The sequence below is a fragment of the Amia ocellicauda genome, chromosome 10 (assembly GCF_036373705.1).
Source record: "Amia ocellicauda isolate fAmiCal2 chromosome 10, fAmiCal2.hap1, whole genome shotgun sequence".
Classification (NCBI taxonomy): domain Eukaryota; kingdom Metazoa; phylum Chordata; class Actinopteri; order Amiiformes; family Amiidae; genus Amia; species Amia ocellicauda.
In genome coordinates this window covers 9,113,876-9,134,266 of record NC_089859.1, presented here as the reverse complement: position 1 = coordinate 9,134,266, position 20,391 = coordinate 9,113,876, and the positions used below count along the sequence as shown (strand labels likewise).

The window sequence follows — 20,391 nt, the reverse complement described above, 5'->3', positions numbered from 1 at the left end:
TAAGGCGGGGTAGTCACCTTTTAATGTTCCATAATTGTTTGAAGGGTGCTCAAGTCCTTCTCACCTGTCCATCCCCCCCCCCCCCACACATCACATGCACACGCACACCCACTTCCCTAACACCCCTCCCCTAAAGATTTGAATGTGCTCTGTGTAAGGAGCTGGGTTTATGGCCGGTTTGTTATCCACCTTGGTTTGTGATTCTCCTTGTATTGCTAACCTTACTTCTACATGCTCTTAACAATTGAACTAATTGAAATGCATCCTTTTGCCGAAGTCTGTCTAGCCTGATGCTAAAGACAACTCCTGCCTCCACAGTCCAGAGCATCTTAATGGCCAGGTAGTGGGATTCTGAGAGTGCTAGTTTTGCCTCACCCCCCTGGGTGTTGCTACAGCTATTTTAATAACACAACTGAGTTGGAAATAGTTTTGTTGTGGGGTTACAAGGTGTGCTAGTAAGTACAAACAAGAAAATGCAAAGACATAAGTGCTTTACTTTTCCTAATGACATAATTGCTGGGCGAAAGTGTAAGGGATGTAGACTAATGAAAACGCAAGTTTGTATTTTGACGTGTCAAAGGTCACAACCGAGGAGCATGCCACATGCCGCTGGAAAATGTACATTGACCTTCTACTGTAAAAGTCAGTGACACAAATTAGATGTTGAAACATTTATAACATGTTGGGTGATGTAGTATTATATTTCAGAACACTATTTGTTCTTTAAAGAGTCTATAAAATGCCATTTTAGTCTCCTAATCTCATTGCTTGCACACTATCGTCCATCTTCATAAATCGAAGTGTGAAGGACTAGGGGCACACTAACAATACGAGTGGAGTTCCTTCAGTCTTTGATTCCAAGCTAGATTGTGACTACCTGTCCCCCCAGATGGTAATACGTAGTAATAGACAGTTCTGTGAGTAATGGTTAAGCGTAGCTTTAAAAAGAGACAATGTAATTGAAATGTTAAAAATGACACTTTAAATACTATTGTATATACTTTGTGTATTTTGTGTTAAGTTTAAATGTTTGTGTGTAAAGATCACGACACATTGTTTAATGTGCACTTTTTGTTCATTTACAGTTCTGAGGTTTGATTTTTACCCATGGCTTGATCAACATCATTTGTTAACACTGAAGCACAGTTAATTCTGTAAATCTAAATATACAAGGCCTGTCCAAGGGCAATGTGGCTTCTATAAGGCCAATGGTAAACTTAGTCTTGCAGCACTTGACATTTGAGTCAGTGTGTATTGCAAAGTATTTCATGCCTGAAGTATCGGTCTATTGTCAATTTGTTGTCTGTTTAGCTGCTTTTAATGCTGTTTTTTGTTGTCATGGTTGGTAGGGAAAACAAAACTATGGCACAACTTTATTAACATGAAAATTATATAATGGCTGTTGGTTTTCATGTTTCTAAAGCAAATGGGATGGATGCCACTTTGTTTTATTGTTAAAGTTGCTTTCATCTTCCTTAAAAGATTTCCTAAAATGACATGTGACAACTGATACCTGCAGTATTTTTGTCAGGGGAATAAGTATTTTTTTTATGGTTTTAAAAGTATGTACCCCCTAATTCTTAGTCCCATAAATGGGACTTTTTATTTGTCCCATTCCACTTGTATTTCAGTCTTTTAAGATGCTGTACAAAATACTACAACAAAACCCCTAGACCCATTTGGTAAACTGAGTAGACCGCAATAGGATGATTTGGATTGATAAAACATTCACTCCATTGTGTATGAAACGTTCAATGTGGGTTTTGATGCACAGTATAACAGACTTCTAATGCCCCCCGTATGTGAAATGTCCAGTACATCCAATACTTTTTCTGCTGTTTATGACTTGCTGTGGCCTCTGCTCCTGGGAAAATAACTGAAATCTATTGGACTGTAAACTGCAAACTGTAATTATTAGTAATTTGCTATTAAGTCCAGTGCAGAGATGTCAGGTTGTCCTGAAATCCGCTACACGATTCATTAGCCTGTGGGGAATGTGTCAGCTGCATTTATGGGCCCTCTATACTCCACTTCCTGCTTGCTCCAGCACTTGACAGGAACTGATGTTCAATAAATAGAAGAGGCTTTTCTATTAACAGGTCCATTTATATTCAGATAACATTGGGAACATACAAAGTTTGTATTTAAAGCTGGCCAGCTTAAATATTCCAAATTTACATTTTCAGTCAAATCGCATGCCTGTGGCAGCAAGGGGTGATTCTTGTTCAAATCCAATCCCTCTTTGTTATCCAGCGGGGGGGACTGGATACCAGCAGACCCCCAATGGTGATCAAATGTCTGTTCTTCATGAAGCCTCATACATGTGCTGCTACTTTCCCTCACTGGACCCCATCTGTCATTACGTGAACTCTTCAATCACAATGAACAATGTTCTTGTCTTTTCTCATTTGTGTTGTTGGTATGATGTCACATCTTTGGTGGGCATTCCTAGTTCTGGCGGACTTCAGACCTGCAGATTTTTTAGGTATATGTTAAACTGCCACTTTTCTAAAACCTGAATATGATGCTTAATTGCACGGTTAATTGTAACCGAGAGCTTAATGGGGTGCACAAACCTCCACAACCAGGAGTGCCCGCCAATGTCTTCTTTCTCAAATGTGACTTGTTCGGTAGCTTTAACTGAGAGTGAAATATTCACAATATTTAAAACAAATTAGTCACAGTACATGCAAAAAATGTTTTTTCCCCAATATACAATCTTCAGAATACTTTCAGATTAATCTAAACTGTATTAAAACCATTATTTTTCTTTTTAATATTATTTTTAAAGATTTTTTACAGTCAACCCCCCCCCCCCCCAACCAAAAAAAAATGAAAAAAAAATATTCTGACTAGTTTTGCTACCAGTGTAAAAGGTCCCTACTGTCCGTTGGCCTTCAGAGTTTTTTTTTTTTTTTTTCTGCTTGGGTAAAAAGTGTACATTTTCACAAGTCTTCACTATTCACATTTGGATAAAAGGTTGGTGTTTGGACAATTAAAGACATTCCATTAAAACACAAGCATAAGCATTGAATGTTGATTTATTTATTATCTTTCTTAATGTTTGTCCTGGATTAATAGTTTTCAAGGAGAGATCAGATGGTACAAAATCAATTTTGAAAGACTATTAGGGAGCACAGGATTTTATTTTGTTCTCCCTGAACCAGAAAGACACCTGCTGATTTTCAAATGAGCAGAACCAGCCATGAATCCGAGCTGTACCCTGTACTTTTACTCAGATGCCATTTGAACTGAATGATTATTAGGGTTGTTTCACCTTTTGTTTAAATTTGAGAACATTTTAAAATGGTGGGGATACTACTCCTAGTCCATAATATATGTAACTGATAAGGCTTTACTATATACCACAATGTGTGTGCATTTTATACAAATGCACACTATAGACCCTTTATGTATTGCATTCGTGTAACATTTAAAGCAACCAGTCCTGGATTTTGGCCCAGCAGATGGGATGATATGTTACACATTTCTGGCTTTCATTCATTAAAGCAGATTGCTATCATACTCCTCTTCTAGAATTGGAAACTCAAGTGATTTAAATTCTGATAATGCGATACTATGTGAGAACAACTGAAGGAGCACTGCTCTGTCCTTATAGCAGTATTTAAGGACCTTAATGTTCATTAGTATTAGAAAATGTATAATCTGTAAATTGAGGTAGACTTTACCCCATTGCTCTGTATTAGGTTGCATTTCTACAGTCTATTTTGATGCAGTATTTATGCAAGTGTGAAAAACCCATCTTCCATGGATACAGTATCGAAATACTATATTCAGTAAAACTTACTAACATAATTTGCATTAAAGGGGAGGAGTCCTGTAATCGTGGAGTGTAAATCGTCCATGAATAATTGTCAAGTTTTCTTAATTTCCTCACAAATAGTAATTAGATTATTTGTAGCTCTACACCAAAGATGACACTTCAGGTATGATTTTGAAACATTTTCATCAGACACCAGAATTACAGGTGTTATGCTAGGACTTTACCAGTGAAGTAGTACTACTAATATTTCAAAACCTATGCCCTACAAGTTTTTGTATTGGTATGACATCTTACGTAATTGTTACTTGTTGGTTTCTCGAAGATCGATATTCTGTTTAATGACATTTGATGGGCGGCCGACCGCCTTATCCAAATTAACCAGCAGACGATGTATAACCATTTGGAGGTTCAAAATGATGTTTTAACATGTAATGGCAAATGTTTAGTAAAACCACAAACTAAAAATCTATTACAATACATCATTTTTCTAATAAATCTCCAGTTAAACCTCCTACAAAACATAATTTACTCTGCCACCATCACTTCTATTTTAAAACAAAGTAACACATATTCAAAGCATGTTTTATTTTTGCTTCGAAGCAGCTTTGACCCTACAAAGTACTTCAGAGACCAACTTTTTATCCTGCAATCAATAACCACCTTGGGAAACGACTGAAGCCCCCACTTACAGAGGCAAAGTATAACAGAGATAAAAAGCGAAGTTACATGCTAAACTTCTACAGATCTTTCAGCTTTAGATGATTCATGTGTTTATCTGTGTTCTCACCAAGGCAATGTCTCGGAGAAGTGTGGGAGTTCCAGGAACATTTACTGCACTTTTGAAAAATAACTATAGATGCTTCTCACAAACACTGGCTACTCTAATATTGAATCACATGCAGTGCAAGTTTGAGCCAAACATGTTGACAAACAAATTCATAATGCTAGCTTTAAACTACAATGATAATGTGCAGTGAGGGGAAATGTACCTTTCTTTATGGCGCAAATGGGATTTCTTTTGGAGCAGTGTCATTGTAATGCTGCATGGAGTCTAGCTTAATCTTTGGCTTTTTTTTTTTTTTTTTTAATTAAAGCCATGGTAAGGTTTGTGAACTTCAGTCTCTTTTTGGTGATCGTATGCTTTTATCATCTTTGGTTTAACTTTCCATGGCAATCTCAGAAACTGAACATTATAATTCACTGGGTAACCACTTGCAAAGGAGCAAAATGTAATTCAGCTTCATATTATAAAACATATCCCGGTCCTCCCCTGCTAATACATAGGGGGGAAAAAATCCTCTCTCGTTACATTGCTAGCTTTATCCCATTTTAATATGGCAGATGCTTGGACAAAGAAGAGCCTACCTTACTTTGAGTGGAAGTTTTACATTAAACTTTTTGTCTGTACCTTGTTTCTTATATTTATACTATCATTATGACTACCAGTACTATACGTTAACATGATTGGTAGCCACTGGAGATTAACTTTTGTATTCTGTGTAGTGTGAGCCGTTTCAAGAAGGCTTTAAAATAATATAAATCATATATTTTATTCCTAGGGATGTTGCTGATACTTAATTCCTTCTTTCATAACTTGTACAGTGCTGCTAAGACTACGCGGATACTTTGCCCCACTTTCTGGTGATTTCTATATATTTTTATACTTTAAACATCTATTTTTATTCTTTACACTGACATTTGTTCTCATTAGTTTTGATACTGAGTTATAGCCAAGGTAACACTAACATTCTTGTTTTTCAGGTATCAACATTATAACATTTTTAGTTTATTCAATGAAATCGTGGAATTCAGATGTTTCATCCTACAGAATGATAAGGAAACAAAATAGCACACATTTGAAAAGGGCAAAAAATGTATTTAATCCCACCAGAGCATTCATCCAAATTGTAACCACATCAGTAAAGAAAAAATAGAACCTTATGTGACCCCTTTTGCAAGAAGAATTAGAAAAATAACTTTGTTAAAGAAAACCAGAGACTGCCTCATAATCGCCCCATTAACAAACATTACTACTTTTTAACATAAAATCTCTTAGGCAAAATAATGTTTACAAAATGCATTACCTGCCAACAATAAACAAAATGACTATATAAATAAATTTGGGTACTGACTTTCTTTGCTGATATCTGTCTCTTTAACTGGTGAGTAAAATTGTGCCATTTATTAATCCAAGCTTTTTGTTTGGTAAAAGATCTGGCTAAGAGGAATGGGTATAGCAACCTGGATTTAGCAACTTAACATGCAATCAGCAGTTATAGATGTTCTAGAAAAACTCATGGTTTGAAATGTAGTATTTACAAAGATGGACATTAATACTCTATTTTGTCATAGTTTGTATGGTTAATGCCATTAAATCAGACCCACCTGAACTGTGAATACTCTTATTGCACAACATATACATTTAATTTGACATCAGGGAAAAAGACTACTCGTTTACCATTAATTGCTTTATAAACCCTTAAAGTATAACCATTTTAGAATTTGCAACCAGGTTTGCATTTTCCCCCCCTCACCCCCAGTAAATACATACATATTCTCACAGAATTTATATTTGCTACATCGGCTGAACTAAACTCCTTCTTAGCCTACTCTTTGTTTCAGGGTTCTCGTGTTTTGAAACATAGAAACTTCATGCAGATAATATAAACAAACAAGAAATCTAATAAGGTCACACAAATAAAGCACCCGAGATGATAGTTGTGCTTCTGGACATGAGAACGGTGCTCTCCTGGAGCCAATGCAAAACCTCTTAATAGGGAGAATTCAGTTCCAAATCCTGGTGCTGTATTCACCCCCTTAATCTTTGTAACCAGTGAAGTTTGAGTTCCCTAAATCAACTTCTGATTTGCTCAGTTTGAACTTTTTATATATTTAGTTAGCTCTTAAACAGTCAAAGTGCAAGTTCCTTTCATGATGATAAAGTGACTTGAAATCTTAAAACTGTTGAAAACTGCAAAGTACTTGGTGTAACACGAAGTATGTCAAATGTATTGACACATTTTGATCTCGCCAGATAAATGGTATATGACACTTCCTTCCTTCATTTTGGATTTGAGGCAAAATAATGAAAGAACATGAAGGCCACTTGGCCCATGTTTTATGTAACTAAAGCAATTGGTTTCACCAGATCGCACCCAATGCTTTAGAATTTTGGTCCTACATTTAGGAACCAAAAAAATAAAATCATAAAAACACAAGAGGTTATAAAATCAGAAGAGGCCATGTGCCCCACCTGGCTTGTTTAATTGCTAATGGCTTAATGATACAATATGAAAACAGAACCCCTTCCCTTCCCTTTAATATATAAAATCAAATTTATTTATTGGTCGCTTAATAGATAACCAAAAATACAATTGCTTTAAAAGTGTAGTCAATGAACTGTGCTGACAGAAATTAAGTTTTAAACAAGGTTCTATTCGCAAGAAATACTATGTATAATGTGAAATAAAAAGTATGCACTTTTTTTTATATTCAGTGCATTTTTTGTTTTGTCTTTAATATATAAACCTCCTCCCTATTTAAAAATACACCTCCCTTAACTTGTCAGTAGAGGTTCCCATGACAGTCTTATAATGCTTACAAAATTATAAATCAGACAGAAATGGCATTTTTGGCACAGTTCACTGCATGTGAAATAGTTCCCCACCGGTAAAACACTTTGTGGTTACCAGCAACTAAAAAAGTGATTAAAAAATAAATTACACTGCAATTATTTTAACGTTGCTCATTGGACATTGTTACTCTTTCAAAGCCTCCCCTGAGAGAGGAAGGGACTTTTCAGTAGTAACCCATGAAGAGCTAACCTGAGCTGTGCCTGGTTTTCATGGAAAAAGTCAGCAATCAGCAAGTGATGAAAGTCTATACATGGGTTGCTAAGTATGTTAATAATTACTACTATTGCAATAAACTAAGCTCTTTTTAAATTCAATAGTCTACTCTAAGATCTTGCTATAACAGGCCCTGTTTAAATAAATGTTCCAGGCAAGCCCCTAGCAAGCAGAGACGTTGACCAGATATTAGAAATATATATTAATTCTTCTCTTCTTTATTTATAGCTGAGTGGTAACAGTGTCCTCCTGTCCAGGTCTCCACTTGTTAATCAGCCCCTCACAGCCCCCCTCCCAGGTGTCAAACACGTCCTCTGTGGAGTCTATGAGTCTAGAGTTGGAAGCAGTGAAGTTGGAAGCACAGTGAAGGGAGTTGCTGCTGACAGGAGGCAGAAGCGTGTCTTTGCCGTTGACCTGGGGCGGCTGACTGATCCCTACCTCGTTTAGATGGATTTCGCTCCGGGTCACCTCGCCATCATTAGCAAGAGAGTACTTAAAGTCCTGCCACATGTACTGGGGCTGGAGAAGCCCATCTGAGATGGTGTACATGGGCTCTGCATTGGGCTCTGAGAGGTGGCCGTTCATCTTGGAGAACAGCAGGCCCAGCCTTTTGAACGAGTCCTTCTTTGAGCTGGAGAGGCGCTGCAGCCTATTGCCATTCTTGATAAAGGACCTCTTTAGGCCATTGCTCTTTGGTTTTTCTTCAGCCACGTCAATTCCCGACATGGATCTGAAAAGGGCCGACACGGTGAAGGGGTCTTTCTTCTTTTCATCCAGGCTAAAGGAAACGCTCTTGGACTTGGCCTTCTCTCGGCTCCCCCCCCCCTCGTCGTCGTCATTCATCTCGTCCTTCAGAGTGGCCTCACTGCTGGACGAATAGGTCCGTCTTGGGGGCTTTCTGTTGCCCAGAAGGTCCAGGACCTCATAGCGAAAACTGGAGATGTCTTGCTTAAGCTCCTGGAAGAAAGCAGAGAATGACATTAGCTTCTAGAAAACTGTTTTTAACATCAACTGTCAATATCCTAGTGCTTAGAACACACATAACCTTCCCTTGGGTGGGATGCCCTTCAACTGTGGCTATAGCCAATTTGAATCGATGATGTGTCTAAGTTATAATACTCAGACTCTAAGCAGAGGCATTTGCTGGTTGAGTAAGAGCCTTAGCTGCTGAAATATTTTAACAAAGTATATAACAATTAAGTGTACTTTATATATAAACCCAATTACAAATTCACTGTGTTGTGTTCTCTTATGCTGTATATTATAGTTAAATACCAAATTCAGAATCTTGTCGAAATGCAGAATTGAAGGAAGGGGAAAAAAGCTATAAATAGATATAATCTCTGCATGAAAGAAAGAAAGGTTAAGCGTGAAATGTAGCCATTCGGCACATCAAGACTTGTTTGATAATGGCAAAGGGTGGGGGGCGGGGGCTAATGTACTTTTAATGAAAACCTCTGGGAGTGCAGGCAATATATTCCAAAAATAAAAACTGGATCCCATAGGTGGATTCCCAAATAGATAACCTTGGTGAGATAAGTTGAAAAGAGTTTGATTGTTAAAGCCAAATCATTTAAACATAACCTGAGCATAAGCAAAGACAATCCCTTGTAATATATTTTGAGTATACCAAGAGTGCTAAAAAATGTAACGTGGAATACTTCCACTGTATGTAAGATATGTATCAGTCTCCTAAATGAACTACACAAAATAAGGAATAATTACTGCAACAAAGGTTGAAATCCAATTATTTCCATTCGTGTCACAAGATACTAATAACCCCTATTGTAGATTATATAGGTAACAAAAACACTTGATCTAAGTGCTTTGTATGTTGTCCTTTGAAATGTTTTCATTGAGACATACCTAGTTATATACTTCACTCAGTTTAATTACATTTAGGTTTTCTGAACTCTACCCTGCCCTTTTCATTTATTTTATAAGTTTAGTATTTTCCATTGGTTTCAATGAATTTTTGTAAAGAGGGTAAATATCTGAGTAGAGGGAGGGCTATCCCTTTCCTCTTAGAAGAACCTACTATTCTGCAAAATAATATCAGGTGATCTTGCAGGGTGGCACACCCCATTGACTCCCTGCTCCAATGGTGCCCTCAGCACAAATGGGAGTAAGTACAATCACAGGAAAACTGACCTTGAAATTCTCCTCTGTCAGGCCTTCATCTGTTTTAGCGCTCCTGATCATGGCAGCCACATATCTTTTCACTAAATTCCGTATGACTTCCTGCAATGCAAGAAAATACCTTTGTTAAAATGCACATTGTGGGAGATTGTCAATGTTGGTAATAGTTTGGAAGGAAGGTGTTCAGGTTCCTCCTTTAGCTACTAGCGAGTTTTCAAATTGATTTTGGAGTAGCTACAATAACATATTCAATCCCTCAAGAGAGATCTATTTTGCAGATCTTTTGATTTATCACAAGACATTTGGACATATTCACATAAGTGTCACATAAAACACTGGCTGGCTTTACACCTACATTAGCACTAGTCAATAACAACCGTTATTTTAGGTAGGGTAGTACTGGGTGTTTGGATTTCATCTTTTAAAATGTAAATATAGCATGATGTTAGTTTTATGAATACAGGCTATGGACATAAGATGCATGTGAAAACATTAAATTTTGAACATGTTTCCTTGTGTCCTTAGTTAGGTAAGTGGTGTGAGTGCCTGTGGCTCACTGATCTGCCTTCATCTGATTGCATGATGAATCACTTAATGAATCAATCTGGATGAGCACCAGCACGATATAAAGAGTAAAGGAAGGCTGTAGGTCAGTGGACAGACAGAGTTAACAAGTACCAACTGGCCAAATGAGTAGTAATGTAATAATTTTGCATATAGTATTGCAAAACATTTTTAATTGAAAATATTTAGTCTGAACCCATCCACTGTCTTCTCAACTCTTTCACAATGGTAATATATTTGTTTCATATTTTAGTGCCTCAAGTTTTAGTCCAAAACAGAACAGCTGTATCTTTTGATGATGCTCATTTATTATGCAGTGCGAGGCCTGATTATTTTATTCTGGCTAAGTTTTCAAATTTTGCCCTTGGGGACTTCGAGCCAGGCAAGGGTTTGGGGGAAAACAGTGTCTCCTGGCGAGTAAACTCTATTGAGCTCATAAAAATGATAAACAAGGCGGTGAACCTCCTGTGAAAATTATAATTGATGCATAAATGAGCATATGTTAAGTATGGGCTTTGCATATCTTTATTCCATCCTATAAATCACAACGTATAAACTGCAGCAATTACGACTACACTGCAAACTAGTATTGTAGTTTTTATTCTAAGGTGACTTCAAACTTACACTCACCTAAAGGATTATTAGGAACACCATACTAATACTGTGTTTGACCCCCTTTCGCCTTCAGAACTGCCTTAATTCTACGTGGCATTGATTCAACAAGGTGCTGAAAGCATTCTTTAGAAATGTTGGCCCATATTGATAGGATAGCATCTTGCAGTTGATGGAGATTTGTGGGATGCACATCCAGGGCACGAAGCTCCCGTTCCACCACATCCCAAAGATGCTCTATTGGGTTGAGATCTGGTGACTGTGGGGGCCAGTTTAGTACAGAGAACTCATTGTCATGTTCAAGAAACCAATTTGAAATGATTCGACCTTTGTGACATGGTGCATTATCCTGCTGGAAGTAGCCATCAGAGGATGGGTACATGGTGGTCATAAAGGGATGGACATGGTCAGAAACAATGCTCAGGTAGGCCGTGGCATTTAAACGATGCCCAATTGGCACTAAGGGGCCTAAAGTGTGCCAAGAAAACATCCCCCACACCATTACACCACCACCACCAGCCTGCACAGTGGTAACAAGGCATGATGGATCCATGTTCTCATTCTGTTTATGCCAAATTCTGACTCTACCATCTGAATGTCTCAAGAGAAATGGAGACTCATCAGACCAGGCAACATTTTTCCAGTCTTCAACTGTCCAATTTTGGTGAGCTTGTGCAAATTGTAGCCTCTTTTTCCTATTTGTAGTGGAGATGAGTGGTACCCGGTGGGGTCTTCTGCTGTTGTAGCCCATCCGCCTCAAGGTTGTACGTGTTGTGGCTTCACAAATGCTTTGCTGCATACCTCGGTTGTAACGAGTGGTTATTTCAGTCAAAGTTGCTCTTCTATCAGCTTGAATCAGTCGGCCCATTCTCCTCTGACCTCTAGCATCAACAAGGCATTTTCGCCCACAAGACTGCCGCATACTGGATGTTTTTCCCTTTTCACACCATTCTTTGTAAACCCTAGAAATGGTTGTGCGTGAAAATCCCAGTAACTGAGCAGATTGTGAAATACTCAGACCGGCCCGTCTGGCACCAACAACCATGCCACGCTCAAAATTGCTTAAATCACCTTTCTTTCCCATTCAGACATTCAGTTTGGAGTTCAGGAGATTGTCTTGACCAGGACCACACCCCTAAATGCATTGAAGCAACTGCCATGTGATTGGTTGGTTAGATAATTGCATTCATGAGAAATTGAACAGGTGTTCCTAATAATCCTTTAGGTGAGTGTATATGACCAGTTTAAAAAATGCTGTAGAACAAAATGTGTTTATTATCCATAATTAAATCTGAAACCCCTGTTGATTTTAAGAACATAAGAACATAAGAAAGTTTACAAACGAAAGGAGGCCATTCAACCCATCGTGCTCGTTTGGTGTCCATTAATATCTAAGTGATCCAAGGATCCTATCCAGTGTATTTTTAAATGTTCCCAAACTTTCAGCTTCTACCACATCGCTGGGTAGTTTATTCCAGATTGTGACGCCTCTGTGTGAAGAAGTGTCTCCTGTTTTCCGTTTTGAATGCCTTGAAGCCCAATTTCCATTTGTGTCCCCGGGTGCGTGTGTCCCTGCTGATCTGGATTTTATTGGAACATCTTAGATTTAGTTAGTTTTCAGTCTGCATGTGGTTCAGATTCACACTTCACATCCTGTCCTTGTAATAGTAAATATTTCACATTTCTAATAAATAATACCACATCATTCTAGAACATCCAGTTACTTATCTAATTTTGCCATGATTCAAAAAATTAGAATTCAGTAACATTATATGTATGATGTATGCTAAAATAATTTGTATATATAACTCCTCTCTGTAGTGTCCAGCTGACCTCTGACTACCTAAGCTAGAGCAACCAAGAGAGACGTGCTATGAAGTACAACTAAGACACGATGCTCTCAGGTCAGTGCCCTCTGTTTGCAATGTGAACCTAATGGTGAAATGGTGGAGTTGTAATTACCACAAGGAGTCCAACACCACTGAAAAAACATCTAATTGTGCAAGCTCAGTGTTGCCAAAGAAGCCAACCTGCCATAATTTCTTGGCATACTACAGCTACAATAAGGGACCAGGAGCCAGACAGAGAAGGCAGTTGGTAGAGCCTGAATTTGCAAATGGGAAAATCCATATTGTTGTGCTCAGCTTGTCTTCAAAGACTTAATGGCTGCCTCCAAACTAAGTGTTAAATACCAAAAATGATATCCGTCTGTTTACGCATTTTATTCAACGTCTCATTTGCTATCTGGACTGCACTATTTAAATGATTTATAGATATGCAAACACTTTAAGATAAGAACATAAGAAAGTTTACAATCGAGAGGAGGCCATTCGCCCCATCGTGCTCGTTTGGTGTCCATTAATAACTAAGTGATCCAAGGATCCTATCCAGTCTATTTAAATGTTCTGAAAATAGACTGGATGACTGGAAAATAGACTGGACTCAGCTTCAACCACATCGCTGGTGAGTTTGTTCCAGATTGTGATGTCTCTCTGTGAAGAAGTGTCTCCTGTTTTTTGTCTTGAATGCCTTGAAGCCCAATTTCCATTTGTGTCCCCGGGTGCGTGTGTCCCTGCTGATCTGGAAAAGCTCCTCTGGTTTGATGTGGTTGATGCATTTCATGATTTTGAACATATGAATCAAGTCCCCACGTAGTCTCCTCTGTTCCAGGGTGAAAAGGTTCAGTTCCTCAGTCTCTCAGTAGGACATTCCCTTCAGACCTGGAATAAGTCTGGTTGCTCTCCTCTGAACTGCCTCTAGAGCAGCGATATCTTTCTTGAAGTGTGGAGCCCAGAACTGTCCACAGTATCCAGATGAGCTCTAACTAGTGCATTGTACAGTCTGAACATCACTGCTCTTGTTCTCAATTCTACACTTTTCACAATATACCCTAGCATTGTCCACATAGACTCCTAGGTCTTTCTCATGCGTTACTTCATCTAGTTCTATTCCTCCCATAGTGTAATTATAGTGGACATTTTTGTTACCTGAATGTAATACCTTGCACAAGTCCCTTTTCATTTCATTGAATTTCTTCCAGGATTTTATCATTGACTGGACCAAGACACTGCCTTTCAATAAAGATACTCTACTCTATTTGCTAATAATACATTGTAGGCAAAACAACCAAGGGTAAAAGGAAAACTGAAACAAGTAAATGGTATTTTAAAAACTATTAGGTAGTCTGAAGATTTTGTTTGACATTACCATTGTTATTTTTACCTGAATGTGAGAATGAAAAAGAAAACTTTCTTACCTGGTAATGCTGATTTTGAATAAGGTTGTCAGCATGACGTTCCTTGAATCAAAGAAGTGAAAAGTGTTATTATAAAAAAATATATATATATATGTAATCTATATTATGAATGCATAATTTTCTGTTTGCTGAAACTGGTGAGAGAGGTTTATATTTTAGGATAAATAATATTGGAGACTTTTATAATGCTTAAAATAAGACTTGGTGGCAGGTCTCCATTTAGAATATATGTATGTATTGTTTTGCATTCTTGTAAGTATGATTGGTTTATTCTAATGCATCATTTTAGCATTTTTCACTTTCAGGTTCATTTCAGACTACAGTAAAGGCAATGCTCCATTACTTAACTGTCAAAAAAGATGATTATTTTGTTTACCAAAACCCTCCAAATCCTGCAGGCTGTGAGAGTTACTGGCATCTAGTCTTATCAAAATCTCAATAGAATAGTGAAAGAAAAGGGTTATTTATGTAGATATATGATCAAATAAGCATAAACATTTAAACTGTCAGCTTTTGCCATGGGCTGCTCATGTACTTTGCTATTCTGGAATTGCACAGAAGAAACCATATAACAATATTTAATTTTAATGTAATATTCCTTGAAGATATGCGGCATTGCAACTCATTTCAACAAAAGCCTGAGATGCGATTGATCATTTCAAGTCACAAATGGATCTTCATGGTGAAACAAATTAATTCTCTAACTTTATAATGAACCCCCCCTTGCTTTTAGATGGTCGTGTTTTTCCATGTGCATCTAATGAAGTATTTAGAATTACAACTAAGCTGTTTCATAATACAAAAAGTGTTAAACATTTTCAATAAATTGTATATTCAAACACGTTATGTATGATAGTCATTTTTGTAAGGTTATCAGGATCAGTGTTTGAATGTTCAAAGTATGGATAAAGGTTGAAAAGCTTTGATAAAAGTACAAAATGTGAGAGTTGCCTAGCAACAAATAGCCACCCACTACAATCCACAAAAATGGATGTTACCACATCAAAATATTTGCAGGTCCCTGAGGAAGAATAAAAAAATGCAGTAAGTTTTAGAAAGATACCAGTGCATGAAGGGGTGAGTGTGTGTGTGTGTGTGTGTGTGTGTGTGTGTATACATAATATATATACACATACATATACATACACACTACCAGTCAAAAGTTTTAGAACACCTAATTTAAAAAAAAAATTACTAAAAAAAACTAATTTCTCACATCAGAGAATGCTTCACATCGTTAGAAATGGGATACAATTGTCCATGTCCATGTCACGCCTACAAAGTTTATTTATACACAGACACACTGTTGAAAACAATGCCGACAAGCATGTGATGGGTTGAAGAGTATAGCTATAACTATACCTTGTGCAACCTCTTATTGAGATGGAACACAGAGTACAAGACTGAACCAGGAGTTCTGTAATTATATCCATGTGTAAGACCACAATATTGACATTGTTTGAGAGCTTGGGCAGGAATTATAGTATCCTACAAACTTATTCCTTAGTCTTGTCATATCTCAAACTGAAGCAATGGTGGATCTGGACAGGACATCAGGAAAAACTAAAACCAATTGCTTAGTAAAGAAGAAACATTTTCATAGATCTTTATATTAAAACCAAACTATAATACTTCATACTAAATCTGATAATATGTTGAAATTAGTTCCCTATAATGATCTATGCTAATAAGAAAAACTGTGGTCTTTCTGAGACCAAACTATACTTATTGTTGGATAAAGTTTTTTTTTTTTCTGTGTTTGTATTCTTTAATGTATAACAACTCATTTTCAGATTTAGCCTGGTGCCACAATTGCAGTGTTTTTGTTGAAGATGGTATGTAGTAATAACCAACAAACCAAAATATAATAATACACATGATTAAGAAATGTTGAAAATGAAATGTAGAACTTTTACAAGATTAAACCTGTAGAAAAATATTGATGTTACTATTTTAAATGCCACACAACATGTTTATATATATATATACACATTTCAGATAAAAGGGATATCTTACAGTGAAGGCCCTGAAATTCTCGTGTTTCTTCTGCTCCTCCTCTTGCCGTCTCCCTGAACAGAACCGTCGGTGCATCCACACAAAAAGGTACCAAATGGACTTAGGGCTCGGGACAATGTTGAAGGGGGGCGGCAGAGTCCCGCCTTCGTCGAAATAGCTCATCCACAACTTTGTCCGAGCAAATTTCCACTCTATATCCGCATGGTCCTGTACATGTGCAAACAATGACATGCAATTTACTGAGCTGGCTTATTTACATTATTTTGTTAGAAATTCAAGGGATATTTGTGTTCATTTCTAAATTATTTGGGCATACTTCCCCTTATTTATTTAAAATATTTCTCACATACAATCTGCCATCAATCTTAGTTGTCATTAATGTGATTGGTATTAATGTTTGACCAAAGTTACTTTCTCTATGGACAGAAGTCAAGGCTTTAAAAATAAAAATCGAATCTTTTAAGTACACACCTGAAAGATTAATATTTGTGAGCTAGGAGTTACATTTAGAAGCTTAATCCATTTTACCAATAAACATTGAATATGATGAATAACCAGCCTGCATTCTTAGAAGACTGAAGACATTTTAAAGCTCAGTTTCAGATTATGTATAATATGCAAATGGACAACTCTGAACTACCGAGCTTCAAAGTTGCAGCATGAATCAGAAACATCAGTCACCTGTGGGAGTCACAATGCTGGAGGTCAGAGCTGATGATGTAATCCTGTGCATGCTGCAAGCAAGTTTAAAATTATTCAATTGAGATTTGCACATTTGCATATTCATAAATCATTGGTGATGATTCTTCTGGGTGGAGTTGGAACTGTGAACTTGAGAGAGAAAGCACTGTTCAATGTTACAGCTAACCCTGCTGGGTTGGGTCTATGTTTTTTCATCAGTTGAAGGTTACATTTCAAAGTCAAAATATTTCTAAATGGATCTTTGTATTTGTGTATATCTGCCTGTTATGGTGACCATAATCCCCTAGACTTGGAGGAGCATTCAAACACTGGGATAAAAATATTGTACATGAAGATATGATGGGCTACAATCTAAAGGTCCGAAAAGGAGTCCATCTACTGTCCTCAGATATGTGTGGGTTTATATGAATACTGTTTTTTTCTTAACTCTTTGAAAAAGGAAAGAAAATGATCTATTCAGTAGCTGAATCATGCAGGTTGTCTATGCTTTGTGGACCTTTTTCATTTTCAAAGTGTCTCTAAGTCTTTAAATGGCAAAAAAAAAAAAAAACTCACGGCAATGAGCTGGTATGAATTATTCATCATGGCGATCAGCATATTGAGTAACACCACCAGGGAAATTACATTGTAGGTCCCAAACATTGTGGCACCAACAAACTCGGTGAACTCGTGTCGTGCTTTCACGTTGGTCACATAGAGATTCAGGAGACCAAACACTGACCAGAAGAGAGACTGCAGGGTCTCAAATAACCTGGAGAAAAGGAATACAAAACATATGTGTTTAGAGAACAAAACAAAAAACACTTTAAAGACCAGTCATTTTCTTTTTATGCCCCCTGATTTGGACTTTAAAATGTAACTAAGTTAATGTAACTAAGTTAATGTAACTTCTACCTAACGTTAGTAACAGTATGATGCAAATGTACTAGTTCATTTATCATCACAGCTTTGATTTTGTTTTCTTATTTGCCAGGCGTAGGGTAAGTTTTGTACAATGTTTTTACAGTACAGTAGTTTTATCTACAACACATTATCATCTGCACAAAGTGGTACAAAATGACCTTCGCAACAGGGAAATTAAATGCCTAGGACTTAACTGTATTAATTTGGGAGAAAAAAACAAAACACCGCCCACTTGATTATGCTTTGAAGGCAACAAGAAAACAATATCTGAAATTTCATGTCAAAATCAGCTCTTTGTAATCAGCACATTCAATTTAATGACTACAGATCTCTGTTAATATTTCATAGAGAAGAATGCCAAACAGCCTCTGTAGTGCAGAGAATTACAGCACCTCATTGTATCACAATGAAATTTTCAATAAAACACCAGGAATGAAAATGTAGTGATCAATTATTTGGTTGCTTCTGCCAAACAGTACTTGTCCCCCCACCCCCATTAGGGAATATTTCCTTTGTTACATGAAAAATGTATAAAATCAGTATTGAAGTGAGACTGTAATACATATCACATATCCTGGACAATGCTGTATGAAAATAAAGTATATATTTTTTTCCTTTTTCTTTTTTCCTTGGCTTATGACACTGGCTTTTGGCTCCCAGAGCTTTGGGATTTGGATATTTTACAGACAGGCTTAATTTAGTGGAATGCAATTTAGTATGTGCGCGGAATAGGCTAGGAAACCAAAAATAGTGCTAAGTAAGCTTAGTTTAAGTTGGAAGGGAAATGTTTCTTTTTTGTGCTACTTCTTTTTTCTTCTTTAAGGGTTGTAATTAGACTTTCAGCTCACTGAGGTATTTTTTGGCTTTACAGTTTGAGGGAAGGAAATTAACCTACCATTTTTCAGTCATTCCCCAGCTGAATGATTATGGTGATAACATTTTAATTTTCATATGCCATTTCCATAACCCAATGTGAAGGCTTACAAGAGTAATTGTGTCAGGTCCCATGAGATGTAAAAGAAACAAACTCAAATTCCCCAGTGTAACTGTTTTTTTTTTCTTCATTTCAGTGTACTATATCATACTATTTCTTTGGTGCAAAATGTGTTCCCTGTTTTCATAAAATAAATAATTAAAAATATCTTCAAATGTTTTCAGTACATAGACTGTTCCCCTACTGGCTTAATGGATATTCTGTTATGATACTTGAACTGTTTAATCTTATGTCTGTCAAATTATAATCCCTTGTTTCATTCTTCATGCTGCACCATGCTCTACAGATCCGTTTTCACGCACACTTGACACTCTGTCTTGAGGGTTTACAGTTCAATACTTTAACATGTTCTATTTTTGAACAAACCCAAAAGGAACATGAGAAAGATCCAAACACAATGTTCATTTTTCTCCATAATAGCATCTTCTAATACATTATGCTTCCAATCATATCGTATACACCTGCAGACCATGTAGACTGAGTGTTTTTTTTTTTTTTTATAACATTGTTACTCTGGTATAGACGTGGCCAAAAGTATTGGTACCCTTCCACTTAAGTACACTGTAAGTATTGACAAATACTTGACAAAAGTTGACAGAATAGAACAGAAACTTTGCTTTTAATTTATGATGTAACATATTACTTTAAATAGTAAAACAAATGAAAATGGAAAGGACAGAAATATATAAAAATATTTAGTTTCACAGCCTTTAGAGACAATAACTTCAATCAAGTGCTGTCTGTAGCTCTGAATGAGATTTCTACACTTCTCGACTGGTAGTTTGGCCCACTCTTCTTAGCAAACTGCTCCAGTTCTCTCAGGTTTGATGGGTGACTTTTCCCAACTGTGAGTTACAGCTCTTTCCAAAGATGTTCAATGGGATTTAGATCAGGACTCACAGAAGACCACTTCGGAAAGGTCCGGTCATCCATTCTTGGGTGCTTTTTGAGGTATGTTTCGGGTTATTATCCTGCTGGAGGACCCATGACCTGCAACTGAGACACAGCTTTCTGACACTGGGATGTACGCCTTGCTCCCAAATGCCTTGATAGTCCTGATTTCATCGTGCTCTGCACAGATTCAAAGGACACCAGTGCCAGAGGCAGCAAAGCAACCCCAAAACATCACTGAGCCTCCGTGTTTCATGGTAGGGATGGTGTTCTTTTCTTTGAAAGCTTCATTTTTTTCCTGTAAACATGGAGGAGTTGTGATTTACCAAAAAGCTCTACTTTTGTTTAGTCTGTCCAAAGGACATTCTCCCAGAAGGACTGTGACTTGTCCACATGCATTTTGGCAAACTCCAGTTGGGCTTTTTTGTGTTTCTCTCTTAGAGAGAGGTCTTCCTTCTACCATGGAGCCCATTTTCATTCAGGCAGCGACAGACAGAAATTATTGCACCTTGAGCTTGAATGTCAGTTTAGATCTGTTTTGAGGTTTTCCTTGGTTCTTTCTCCACCATTTGAACAATCCTTCTCTTCATTCTTGGGTCAATTTTCCTGTTGCGGCCACTTCCAGGGATGTTGGCTACAGTCCCATGGGCCTTAAACTTCTTAATAATATTGACAACAGTGC

At 37.2% G+C, this 20,391-nt stretch overlaps 1 protein-coding gene across 1 annotated transcript in view; it reads right to left on the bottom strand.

Moving 5' to 3' along the window:
* Positions 1–5,663: 5,663 nt before the first annotated feature.
* Positions 5,664–20,391, bottom strand: part of LOC136759836 (short transient receptor potential channel 5) — a 40,256-nt gene continuing 25,528 nt past the window's right edge. Inside the window, exons 6-10 of the mRNA XM_066714912.1 lie at positions 17,477–17,672; positions 16,220–16,426; positions 14,204–14,245; positions 9,784–9,873; positions 5,664–8,589 (exon numbers count right to left, since the gene is read on the bottom strand). Of these exons, the coding sequence (XP_066571009.1) occupies positions 7,855–8,589; positions 9,784–9,873; positions 14,204–14,245; positions 16,220–16,426; positions 17,477–17,672 (1,270 nt within the window). The 3' untranslated portion in view covers positions 5,664–7,854. The remainder of the gene's footprint in view (positions 8,590–9,783; positions 9,874–14,203; positions 14,246–16,219; positions 16,427–17,476; positions 17,673–20,391) is intronic.